The sequence below is a fragment of the Hesperophylax consimilis genome, chromosome 21, assembly GCF_061612785.1.
Source record: "Hesperophylax consimilis isolate HC1 chromosome 21, BYU_Hcon_1.0, whole genome shotgun sequence".
Classification (NCBI taxonomy): Eukaryota; Metazoa; Arthropoda; class Insecta; order Trichoptera; family Limnephilidae; genus Hesperophylax; species Hesperophylax consimilis.
In genome coordinates, this window is record NC_142856.1 from 23,110,036 (window position 1) to 23,122,311 (window position 12,276).

A 12,276-nucleotide genomic window follows, 5' to 3' on the forward strand; every position below is an offset into this window, starting at 1 on the left:
AGAAGTCTAATTGAATATAACTCAGTAGTCTGGTCTCCATCTTACAAAATTCACATTAACAACATTGAGCGAATACAAAAAAAATTGCTACGTTTTATAAATTTTAAATTAAATATCCCTGCCGAAGACATAAAATACAATTTCTTATTAAATACTCTAAAAATACATACATTAGAAGATAGACGTAAAATAAACGATTTAACGTCTAAATTCGACTGTTGTGAACTCCTGCAACTTATAAACATACATACACCCACAGTAACAACACGACAAAATACAATATTCTACAGCAGTACACATAAGCGTAACTACATTGCCCACTCTCCGATACAACGACTTCACACCATGGGAAATCATTACTTGGGTGATGTTGACATATTCAATACCAACTTGGCAAGTTTTGTGGATCATTTAAAACATTTATTTCAACAATACTCCTAAAAACATCATGTAAACCTACAAATAGCTGTAATTTTCTGTTTTTGTTTCTTGTGTTTGTATGACTTGTTGCATAGCTTTTATCAAATGTAATTTTTTTTTGAAACTTTTAAAGTATCTGTCAAATAAAAATTATGTATACTACCAACCATGTAAAAGCCCTATGGGCGTTAAATAAATAAATAAATAAAAAATAATTTGGGATAATTTTTCATGAATATTTTTATTTCTATTTTCTATAAAATATCTTTTTATATTTATTTTTATTCCTAATATGCATTTTTTTTACTTTTAATATCACAATTTCCTTTTCCCTTATGAATTATTATTTGTTCTACAAAATAATATTTTATTATTTATACATAAATCATGTACGACTACCATATAATAAATAAATATTGTAATCATAATAAAATTAAATTAAAAACTTCGAAAAAAGTTTTGTGAAATAACACAAATTAATCAAATAAACTTTACTTGCGCACGCCGGGAATTGAACCCGCGACCTCCAGCTTGCTAGTTGAGAGCCTTACCCCTCGACCACGAAGGCCCTCCTATATACATTATCCGTTTATACGTTTTCAGCTCGCATCGAAATATGGTAAATACTCTCAGTATCGCCCTGGTGAAAAACCACCATTCATTATCGAAGCGTCGTTTGAAATGTTCTTTTGAATTTTTGACAGATTTTTTTTCTTTCCATTTTTCACTTTGCATCAAGTTCAAGCAAATATGATAGTTTGTCTGTATTTAATATTATCTAACTTACAATACTTACACAGTAAATTCACGTATTTTATTTAAACTATTATAAATATACATACGTTAAAAATATATATTACATCTATGCTACTTTAAAAAAAATACTAAATACATAAACTTTATTCTTAAAATGTTTTTTTCCTACTTTATGTCCGGGTTAAATCTTCCCCACAGGAAAAACTAAATCCTTCCACACACTTTTCCACAATTGATCATCTAGTCAATCCACATTATGCAAGTGCATTATATAAGCATAATAAATACAAAACAATACAAGAACAACACGTCAAATCACCAGAGATTAAATGGAAAAATAATTCACCGACTACAGATATTTTCATATCAGAGGGTTCGGCTCGGTAGAACTTCTAATTGGATCTATAAATCCTACTGATCCCTCAACATTAATATTTTTAAAAAATCTTTCGTAATCCCAAACATATTTAAAATGACTGATTTTTGCATTTTTATATATAAATTATATTATTATTATTATTTTATTTTGTTTTCGTTTACTATGTATTTATTATCTTACAATATTTTTATGTTTACTTGATAATATATTCTATACTATTACTTTTATAATATGGAGCTTGTGTGATTGCAACACCCTCCCCGAAATCTGAAATAACAATAAAAAAAATAAAGAAATATTTTTTTGAACATAAAATAAATCGCCTTTAGCCTCGTTTCGTTATCAGTTTCTAATATCCAGGTACTTTCCAAACTTCCTTTAACCTATATTTTTCCCCTCCTTACTCACTACAGCCTCACAAAATACCCCATTTATGGATGCCATAGTCCCACTGGCTTCGGACAGTTTGACTTGTACGGCATTTACATATTGTTCAAAACATTATGATAAAGCTCGCGTTTATAATTCAATTTAAGTAAGTTCGCCTACAATAAATTCATAATGGAAAATTGCATTTGGTCCAAGAACTTTTCCAAACTTTGTGTGTAGGTAGAACCTTCAGTACTTAGTCTCCACGACCCAATAAATTACAGTAATAAAAGCAGGTTACAATAATATCCACAGGAAATAGGAAGCTGTTTGTGAACTTTGTTCATGACTCATGACACACTGCATCTGTCTCAAATCTGAATACTTTCTGGCTACAATGGGTTGCTCAGTTTCGTAGAACAACTACCATTATTTTTAAGAACTTGTAAGAAAACAAACAATGCTTACTTTTGATATTTCATTATCTGTTTTATTATCTGATAGTATTATCGCTTTACACAGAGAAAAATGAGTATTGCCGATTTATTAAAATCTTGATAAAAACGGGATAGCAAACCGTTTCCTTATAAACTTTTAGTACCTTCATTATATATCTGTGATGTATGGTAATAAGTTGAGTATTTAAGCGATAGATGGCGCTAGTCATAAAGCTTACCCCAGAGTCCGTCAGATGTCGCTAGAGTGTAACAGATGCTTGTGAGGTTATAGTGACCGGGAACAAGCTTCTCGAACCAGATAATTACCAACCCTCGGGTAATGAACAGTGTAGCTAAATCTAGACCTCTTATTTGTAACATAAATAAACACAATTATAAGTAGAACCTTTTACTTTTTAACAAAGAGTTCCCAAAACTTAAATCTGCAAAGTAAGGCAGATATAACAATATCGGAACACGTTTTAATGTACCCGCGTTTGTCCTGAAAATACACTATGATGAAATACGAAAATGTTAGACTTTTTATCAACACGGATTCCGGTATCGCCATAACATTAAAGAAATTAATGATATAAAGTAATTACATATAAAATCGTATATATATTGGGTTTTTACATATAAGAGATTTGAATACTACTCTTCCATAGAAACGTTAGCTTGTGTTTGAAAGAGGAGTGCACAGTACATTACTGTGTTTATTTATATTTAATTAATAATAGGTATTACGTGTTGTAGTAAGTACATTGCAGCGAGAAACTTAAAAAATAGTTACAGAATATGTTTGGTAGATGTGATATAAATGTAATTAGTAAAAGTAGATACATAATAATTTTGATGTATGGTAATAAAGTTGAGTATTTAAGCGATAGATGGCGCTAGTCATAAAGCTTACTCCAGAGTCCGACAGATGTCGCTAGAGTGTAACAATTACTTGTGAGATGAGATTGACAGAGAACAAGCTTCTCGAACCAGATAATTACCAACCCTCGGGTAATGAACAGTGTAGCTAAATCCAGACCTATTATTTGTAACCTAAATAAACACAATTAAAAGTAGAACTTTTTACTTTTTACAAAGAGTTCCCAACACTTAAATCTGCAAAGCAAATAAACTTTATACATATTCGTGTTTTACTGATACAGTTTATTAAGAAACATGTCAATTCATTCGTTAAAGGCCTGCAGTCCCGTTTTTAACAGGAATTCGAATAATTTGAAGAGATTCTTAATTAATTAGCAATAAGTAAGTTTTATCCGTGTACTGTCTGCCTTACCTACTTCTGGTAGCCGCTGTGTGAGGCTCCACTTCTTCGCTTAGTCAGTTCCTCATTGCCAAGGATCGTGACCCCCACTCCAATTTCCCTGGTGGAGAAGGAACCTCTGCTCCTCGTGGTCAGAGCACACATGCTCTACGCGCTAGCTACACACATAAGTGGTGCCATCTATAATTTTCAAAGATAACTGTTGAAATCCAAATGGACAAATTTGACGATATTCACAATTTCAATAAATTCTTAACTTAATTAATTAACAAAATTGCCAAGCTAATTTATTTATTTATTTATTATTCATTAACGCCCTATAGGGTTTTTACACAGTAAATTGACAGTTTATGTATGTAACATAATACATGGATAATAGCATAACTAAATACAAAAAAATAAATATCAAATGATAATACTAAGATTAACGTAAAATAATATTGATATAACAAATAAAGTAATATTGTAAATAAAGAAAAGTTTCAAGTATAAAGTATGTATGTACATTGTACATTCGTATATGCATATAATTATTCATGTTTGTAGCAAAACCAGTAAGACTGAAAACAGTATTAATATTGAATTTAAATAATAGTACTTGAAATGGTAAAGTTAATCAAAGTATAATATATATATCAAGTATGATCGTACATGCATACAGTAATTAATATGCGTCCAAAAAAATAAATAACAAATAAACTAAGGCGTATGTGTGTAAAACGTTGGAAGGTATAGAGACAATACTTTTTTTTAAAGCTAATAAATAATACAAGCTAATAACCAACAAATAGGTATGAAATTAGTTGCCTTTTGAAACAAAGTTATTAACACCAAATATATCAATAAGTTCACAGTATTTGTTTTCAAGGTGATGAATTCTTTGCAATTATAATGGCAATATATGTTATATAAATATAAAATTCGACATTCCAACTAGGAAATTCCCGTTTTCGAACAGTATCTATAAATTATCATTATCACTTCATTTATATTGGTTTTCAGTAGGCGCCAATGTCATATTTGGGGATGCTGTGTGGGGGGAATTCTTTAAGAAGAGGAAGAAGTTAAAACGCTGAAGGAGGGAGGAAACAAAGAGGCCTGCCAGGCAGAGATTAATATTCATAAAAATATCATTAAATACCTTTTCGCAAATTTCCTTTAAAAGTCCATAAAAATCCATAAGTATCTCATAATTTCTCAATAATGTTTCCACTATGTCAATCTATGGTTAAAATTATTACAAAATATGCAAAATAGCCGCACTAAATTAAATACGAATAAATTTAAAAATACGTGCTAAAAGAAAAACATTGAGAATTGATATTTATAGTAATGTATTTAGTGTCCTTTTTACACATTTGAAAGTGATGATAGAAATATTCGAAGGTTAGTGCTATACGTCCACATGACAGTTTTTGATTTAGCCACCAAAATAAGACAACATTACCGGTTTACGAATAGCCTGACAATATTTAAAAAACCTCCTACTACCGCCACAGTAAGCGGAAGATGTTGCTTGTGTTGTGATAGAGGACTTAGCCTGCCGAGGAATTGAACGCACGACGCCTGATTTTGATGAAATTTGACGTAGGTACTTTTAACATTAAACCTTAGCTATAATAGTAATACAACGAATATTTTTCAATTTTTTTCAGATTCAGTTACTAATTTATTTATTTTAATATTTTTAAGGATTAATTTATTAATTTTTATCTCACTGTCTGAGTGATAACTTAACGTAAATAATGTAAATACCCTAAATGATAACCAACATCGAATGTGAGAATTAGAAAATCAGTTTTAGTAAAAATGATGACAAAAAACTTCTTACATGTACGAAAACATGTCACGTAATTACGAAGAATATAAACGTTTTTTTTTCATCTAAATGGACCTTGTTAGAGAACGTTACAATCACATAAAAATAAAATAAAATTAATATCTACGTAAATAAAATAAAAAATCCCTCAATCAACTATTAATTTTTGCTATGTTTATCTCACTATTTTTTGTTTTGTTGTATGTTATTATTTTTTTAATGATAAAATAATGTTTATGAGACAAGGTTTTTTATGCATAGCACAAAGGATAAAAAATTATTACAAGCAAGTAATAACTCGCAAATTTACTTCTACATCGCAAAACGTACATATACCGAAAAGAGTGCAGAAATGAATAAATATACCTAGTTTATGTAGTTTCATAAATTTATGTCGAAATGTCAATTTAACGTGATTATTTAATGCCTTGATAATATTACCTGGATGTTTTTCTGTACCATTTGTTTATACGGCTTACAGGGAGAAATGCAACACATTTAAAGTTTATTAAAATATCTACATCGAATTATGACCTTAATAAGTTTGGATTATTTTTTGTAATAGCGCAGAAATATACCTTATTTTGTTTGAGTTTGAGACAAAATTAATTTATTACTGTGGAATGCGACAAACAGCAAAAATATTTTCCCAAAAATATTCATTGTCAAATTTGTGGTTCTGTGAACAATGACAAAAAATACTTCATTGAATACCACAAAAGAAAAGAAAAAAAACATAATGTCTTTATCCCTAAATCAGCTCAGAGACGTCATGAATACCAACACGAGAATAACACACGAAAAAAGTAAGATATTTTCTTAAGTTCACAGATAAATATTTTTGTCAACTTGCCGAATTTTGCAGTCAATGAAAAAAATAGAGTAAGTGAACGCTTCGCTGATGAATCACGTGACAGAGACTGCGAGAGGCTGGGGGAGGCACCATCGACGCGCAGATCGCAGAGCATAAAAGCCTCCGTCGCGGCGCCCAACTCACAGAGCACCGAGAACAGGCGCCGCGACGCATCCCGCAAGCTCTGAAACATCTAACAAGTAGTTTCAGCTAATTCATCAACACAAGTGCTGAACGACTTTCTTATCGAACTTTCTCAACACTTAAACTGATAAGTAATATATTAAACATTGGAAAAACATCTAACTTCGTTTTTGTATTTTTTTAAAGTTTCAAAGTTTTGTTAAATTAAATTCGTATTGTTATTAATTATTAAACTGTGCCGACGAGAAGCGGAAAGAAGTATGGTGAGTTTTTTTCCCTTTATTCCAATCTACTTAATGTGTTTTTGAAACTTTGAATTACGGTAATTTGTCCTCAGCCGAGTGTAAATACAAAGTTTCTTATGACAACTATTTCATGGAGTTTTGACTTGAAAAATAAGTTTGTTTTTAAGTTTTCGTCAGTTAAATTGAGTATTTAAATATAGGTACCCATTGTTAAAATAAATAATAATAAAAAATCTATTGATACATATAGTAATTCCATATTTTTTTCTAATTATTAACTCTGTATTATTACACAGCTAACAATAAATGTTCAAGACATTAAAAAAAAGAAAGTTTGACTTATATGACATTGCATTGCATTATAATAGACGTATTCGATGAAACGAATTTCTTAACAATTTCAAATTAAAATATAAACAATACAAAGTATAAAAAAGTCAACTTTTTGTAGCACTTCTGAAATAAAATGCCCCAGTAGCGCTTATAAATAATACAAATAAGCTAATATAAGCTAATATAGTAGTTTAAATTGCCCCAGTAGCGCTTATAAATAATACAAATAAGCTAATATAGTAGTTGAATATATTGCATTGTAAAAAAAATTGTACAGTGCCAGGAAACATTTCTCCATTTTTTGTGTCAACTTTGGGTAGAAGTACATAAATTATGAAATAATATTTTCTACCCGGTGAGCAAATTGCCAATTGCTAATGTGAGGCTTTGATAAAATAGATAAATAAATTAATTTATTGAAACTTTACAACTATATTAAAAAGTTTCTTGCTGTCCAGTTGAATATTTATATAACTTATACCAAATGAAAGATATATCAATTGTTAATTGAAAAAAAAAAATTAAATAAATTTTTAATTTCGATGTACATTCCGCCTAAGAAATAAACGCATAGTTCTGTAAATATCAGCACATAAGAATACAATTGGTTTATTTCTCGTGAGTTTTTATTCTAATACCACAATTACTTTTCAGATTCTGATTTTTTGAAGATTTTCATAAAATTTTTATTATTTATATGTATCCTCTGAATGACTTAGTTTACTCTTTAAGCCGCTTGTTTAACATAGAATTATAGATAGTCGATAAAACAACGAATTCTTTTAAAAATTGCTGTTAAAGTATACGATTTTACATAATAAAACTTTCAAAATGAAATAACATTACTACACGCTTCACACTTAAAAAATGTTACCGTACAAATATTTCGACACAAACAAATATGAATTTTTTTCAGAAATTATAACTTTTTCAATAATCTAGTAAGAAATTATTCCAAGAAACATTCTAATTAATCACCGATAATAATGATGGGTTTTCCTTTTATCTTTTTTCCTGGAGTTGGACAATCGTTCGTAAAATTCATGAGATTCATGGGAATCTCGACGCCGGAAAAGCAAAAGGGCGTAAGCGACAATTTAGTAAAAAAGGTTAAATACACAGTTTTGATCAGACAAAAATTCTAACCACAACTGAATGATTGACTAATTTTGGTTAAATGCCGCTTACGTTCTTTTGTATTTCCATCGTCGATATAGGTCTTTCAGATCTATAAATTAAATGTTTGTAAAAATCCTCGAACAAGATACTTATTTGGACTTTTTGTACAATTTAAAATAAACGTGTTTATCATTTCATTCGAAATCAAATAAATCCCGCCGTTAAACTGCATGTTGTACAAAACGCTTAGGATAGGTTGTTTCACAAAATTTGAATTCATCTAATTTCAAAAATAATTTTCAAGATCTGAGAAAGTTCTATTCAAAGTATTAATTAAGTTATGTTAAACAACTTGTTCTAAATGTTCAGATAAGCATTACACATTTAAAATCATAATCAATACGTCCTGTGATTGACTTGAACATTATTGTAGGTAATTAACAAAGTTTATCGTAATTAATTATTTTCAAATGTACCTACAGTAATGAGAAAAAGCCACGAGTGAGCTTTCAAAATACATTTATTGATTTGTAATTTCCCTATAATAAATGTCATTCATTCTCAAATTGATGGTTTCAAAAAAGATTTTATTAAAAACAACTTTCATTGAAAATTGCCTAGTTTAGTAAAGAATTACCCGTTTTCATTAAAATTTTGCCCGTTTTATCGAAAATTGCTCTAATTTTAATTTGACATAAAACTTAATGAATATAATTTTCATGGAATATTGCACATTATCATTTGATTCTATCGTACTCGAATAAGATTTTAGGTTGCTCGGGTAGAATTATTCAGAATCAGAGCTTAAAACTAAAAATCCTTTAAGTTAGTAAAAACAAGGGATCTTTCCTTCTTTGGTCCCTCATGCGAAAACATTAATTTATTCATGATGCACCATGATACCCGTCATAGGCCCCAGAATGTAATTTACATGTAGAAAAAATCACCGGTATTTTAATTTGAAGTCGTAAAAGGTACGGCCTTGCTGTGTTTTTTAACAACCAATTTCGTTCTGTTTTTCACGGGTTACTGCTAAAAATGGCAATTATTGCCCTCGCAACAATAAGGTTCCATCTAAAATTTTAGCAAAAAAAAACTTCAAACGTTTTTTTTCTCTTTAAAAACCCTAACTAAAAATATATATAACTTCTACGTAAGTAAGCAGAGATGCAACAGAGTTCTATTTTAAACGCTTATGTTCATTTTTTAGAACAACAAGGTTTCATTTGCAAATTTACCGGAAACTTAGTTCTCTATCTGTCATAAATAAAATATCTTTGGAGGAACATTTGCGTTCTACTACAAGCTCTATCCATTGAGTCAACAAGGTTCTATCTGCTAGTTGTGTGCAACAGAGAAAATAATTTAAAAAAAAAGTGAATATGATGAACACATATTGTAATTGAATTATCTTTCAAGAAAGACTTAATCATGAACCTATATCCCTGAGATTAACTGATTTTCAAAGCAACAAGGTTTTAGCTGTTTTTCTGGATAAATGCCAAATTGCATAGAATGTTTGAAACCTAAAGATAGTTCTATTTTTTTTTTTTTAATTTTATTTTATCTTTTTTGTGATTCAAACTTTTAACGACACAATCTAAATTTCATGCAAATGGCAGATATAACCTTGTTGTCCAAGGGAAAGTATCGGTAAAAAAGACAGTCAGAAAATGCGTATAATAATATTTTTTTTTTTTTTTTTTTACAGTATTACCGCACAAGAGTCCCAACTGCTCCCGTCTGGAGCCAGTGAGACTATGGCATCCCCAATTGGGGTATGTAATGATGAAATTAGTTTTGTGAAACGAACTATTTTTTCTAGGATGTTCCATAACGACAAATAGTTTTCTGGAGATTTTTGCCAATATTGATCAAATTATTTATGTATCAATTATAGTAAAATAAAAATCATGCTAGCGATATTGCTAAACTTAGACAATCTTATCGATTCTGCTTAGTTGTCGATGTGGCTGTAATATGCTTCCTTGTCCAGAAGCTGTGTAGTAGGTAGCCAAGTAGGGCAGGAAATTATTACTTCCCTTCCTGGAACAATTAATATCACAGAGGTATTGCAGAATCGCGGAAGTTCATTAAGCCTCTAGGCCTCGATGAATGCGTACCTTCTGTACTGGTATTGACCCCAATTAATAGAATAACCTATAATGAGATCTATGGTGTAACTTACAAACAATAACAGAAATAAAATTGAAACTATAGAGCAGAAAAAAATGATTGCAGTCAATCTCCGGAACGGGATTTCACAACCCTACAATGCGTTACTATAAATTTTTAAAACGAAACCCCTGTATTTAGCTCACAAAGTCATTTCCGTTCAGTAAAATGGCAATCTCCCAGCGAATAAGGCAAGACGCTGTATTGTTTGTCCAGTTTTTCAAACCAAACCTCAGTCGAAAGCAGGTGGTGATATCATATAAAATAATCCGATGATTTTACGAAATATTTTACTTACATTATTATTATCTTCTGATATTATTATCTTTCCTGTAGTGGTACAAAAAGCTGTAAAAATCAATTCGGCTGTGATTTAAGAGGAACGGTTGAACGGCCTTTTCAAACAAAACTTAAATTTGACCAAACTGAATAGTTTTTTTAATCGTATGTGCTACTTTATTTATTTGTGTTTTAAGTTATAAAATAAAGGCTATTAAATAACTCCATTTTCAAGTGACATTGCCCTACCTACATTTTTTTATTAATAACTCTAAAATATCGACCCAAAAAACGCTTTTTGCACGATGTTTTATTTTATTTTATATCTACATAGTAAGTGGGACAAGATTATTTTATAAATAACTAACTTATTTCATTAATAACTAACCGTGTAACCGGCGTAGTCCTTAGGAGATAGACATATTCAAGAACATAATTTTATGTTGACCTTTTTAAGATATACAATTCCTTAGTACCTACATTATTTTGATGTATCTCATAAGGTTTAGCCAGAGTTAGCAATGTAAGCGCCCGAAAATATTTTTTTACGACTTGATTACAAAACATTGACATATCTATACTTTCTATAAATATTATATGCATAGATTATATATGTTAACCTTTCGGAAGAAATTTTCTAAATGATAGTTAAAACACTATAAAAATCCGTTGCGTAGTTTAAAAAAACTAACCGCACAAACAGACAGACGCGGATAGCGACTTTATTTCATACTATTTAGAGATTACTATTAATTCGTGAAAAATTTTAAAAGTTGTTCTTTAAAAGCCTATATTTTATAATTTAAAACTCAAATAAATAAAATAGCTCTTATCCTACTAGATTTATATACTATAACTGTTGATAAAAAAAAATTTCATTTTGGCCAATTATTGTGGCATCAAATCCAAATTTTAATTTTTGTTTGAATAATCCGCGCAGCTGTTCCTCTTAAAGGTTACTCTCCGTCGATATTTATCTGTCATGCTTCCATTAGGATACGGATTTTGTTTTATTGAATTTTTACATTCCTTGAAGCCAAAAGTAACTTATTTTAGAAAATTTTACATGTGGACCTCTTTGATGTGCTGTTTTACGAACTTACGAATATATTATAATTTCCTTTCCCAAACCACCATCTTATATCTTACTGGTACTATAATTAGTAATTTAATTTAATTAGTCCGTCAACTATTATTAATAACTTTCCTAAAGATGTAATAGTCAACAATTGAATTTTTTATGGTTTATTACGAGGATACGTTGGATGGTTCTCGACAGAAAATAGATGATTTATGCATTTAAGATTTTCCATCTCATTTGATACGCCGCATTATTTTGAAAAATATTTTCTTGAGGAAAAAAACATAAGAAAGAAACCATTTACAATTTATATATACAGGTTGTCCGGGGGGTAAAGTGCACTAACTTGGGGGGGTAATTCTACATGATTTTAGAAGTAGAAAAGATTAATAACTTTTTTTAGAAATTCCAACATTTTAAGGTAGTTTTTAGGTAAAAAAGGGGAATTGTTTGTATGGGAAAATATATATTCTTCCATGGATAAAGTATAGGAAAAAAATTGAAATTTTGAAAAAAGTTTTTTTTTTTTTTACTTCTACCATCATGTAGAATGACCTCCGGAAGTTAATGCACTTTACCCCCGTA

General features: G+C 29.7%; 1 protein-coding gene across 1 annotated transcript in view; it reads left to right on the forward strand.

The window, feature by feature from the left end:
- Positions 1–6,471: 6,471 nt before the first annotated feature.
- The window catches only part of FMRFa (FMRFamide related propeptide), a 123,236-nt gene continuing 117,431 nt past the window's right edge, over positions 6,472–12,276 (forward strand). Inside the window, exon 1 of the mRNA XM_089644549.1 lies at positions 6,472–6,722. Coding sequence (XP_089500675.1) covers positions 6,720–6,722 — 3 coding nt within the window. The 5' untranslated portion in view covers positions 6,472–6,719. The remainder of the gene's footprint in view (positions 6,723–12,276) is intronic.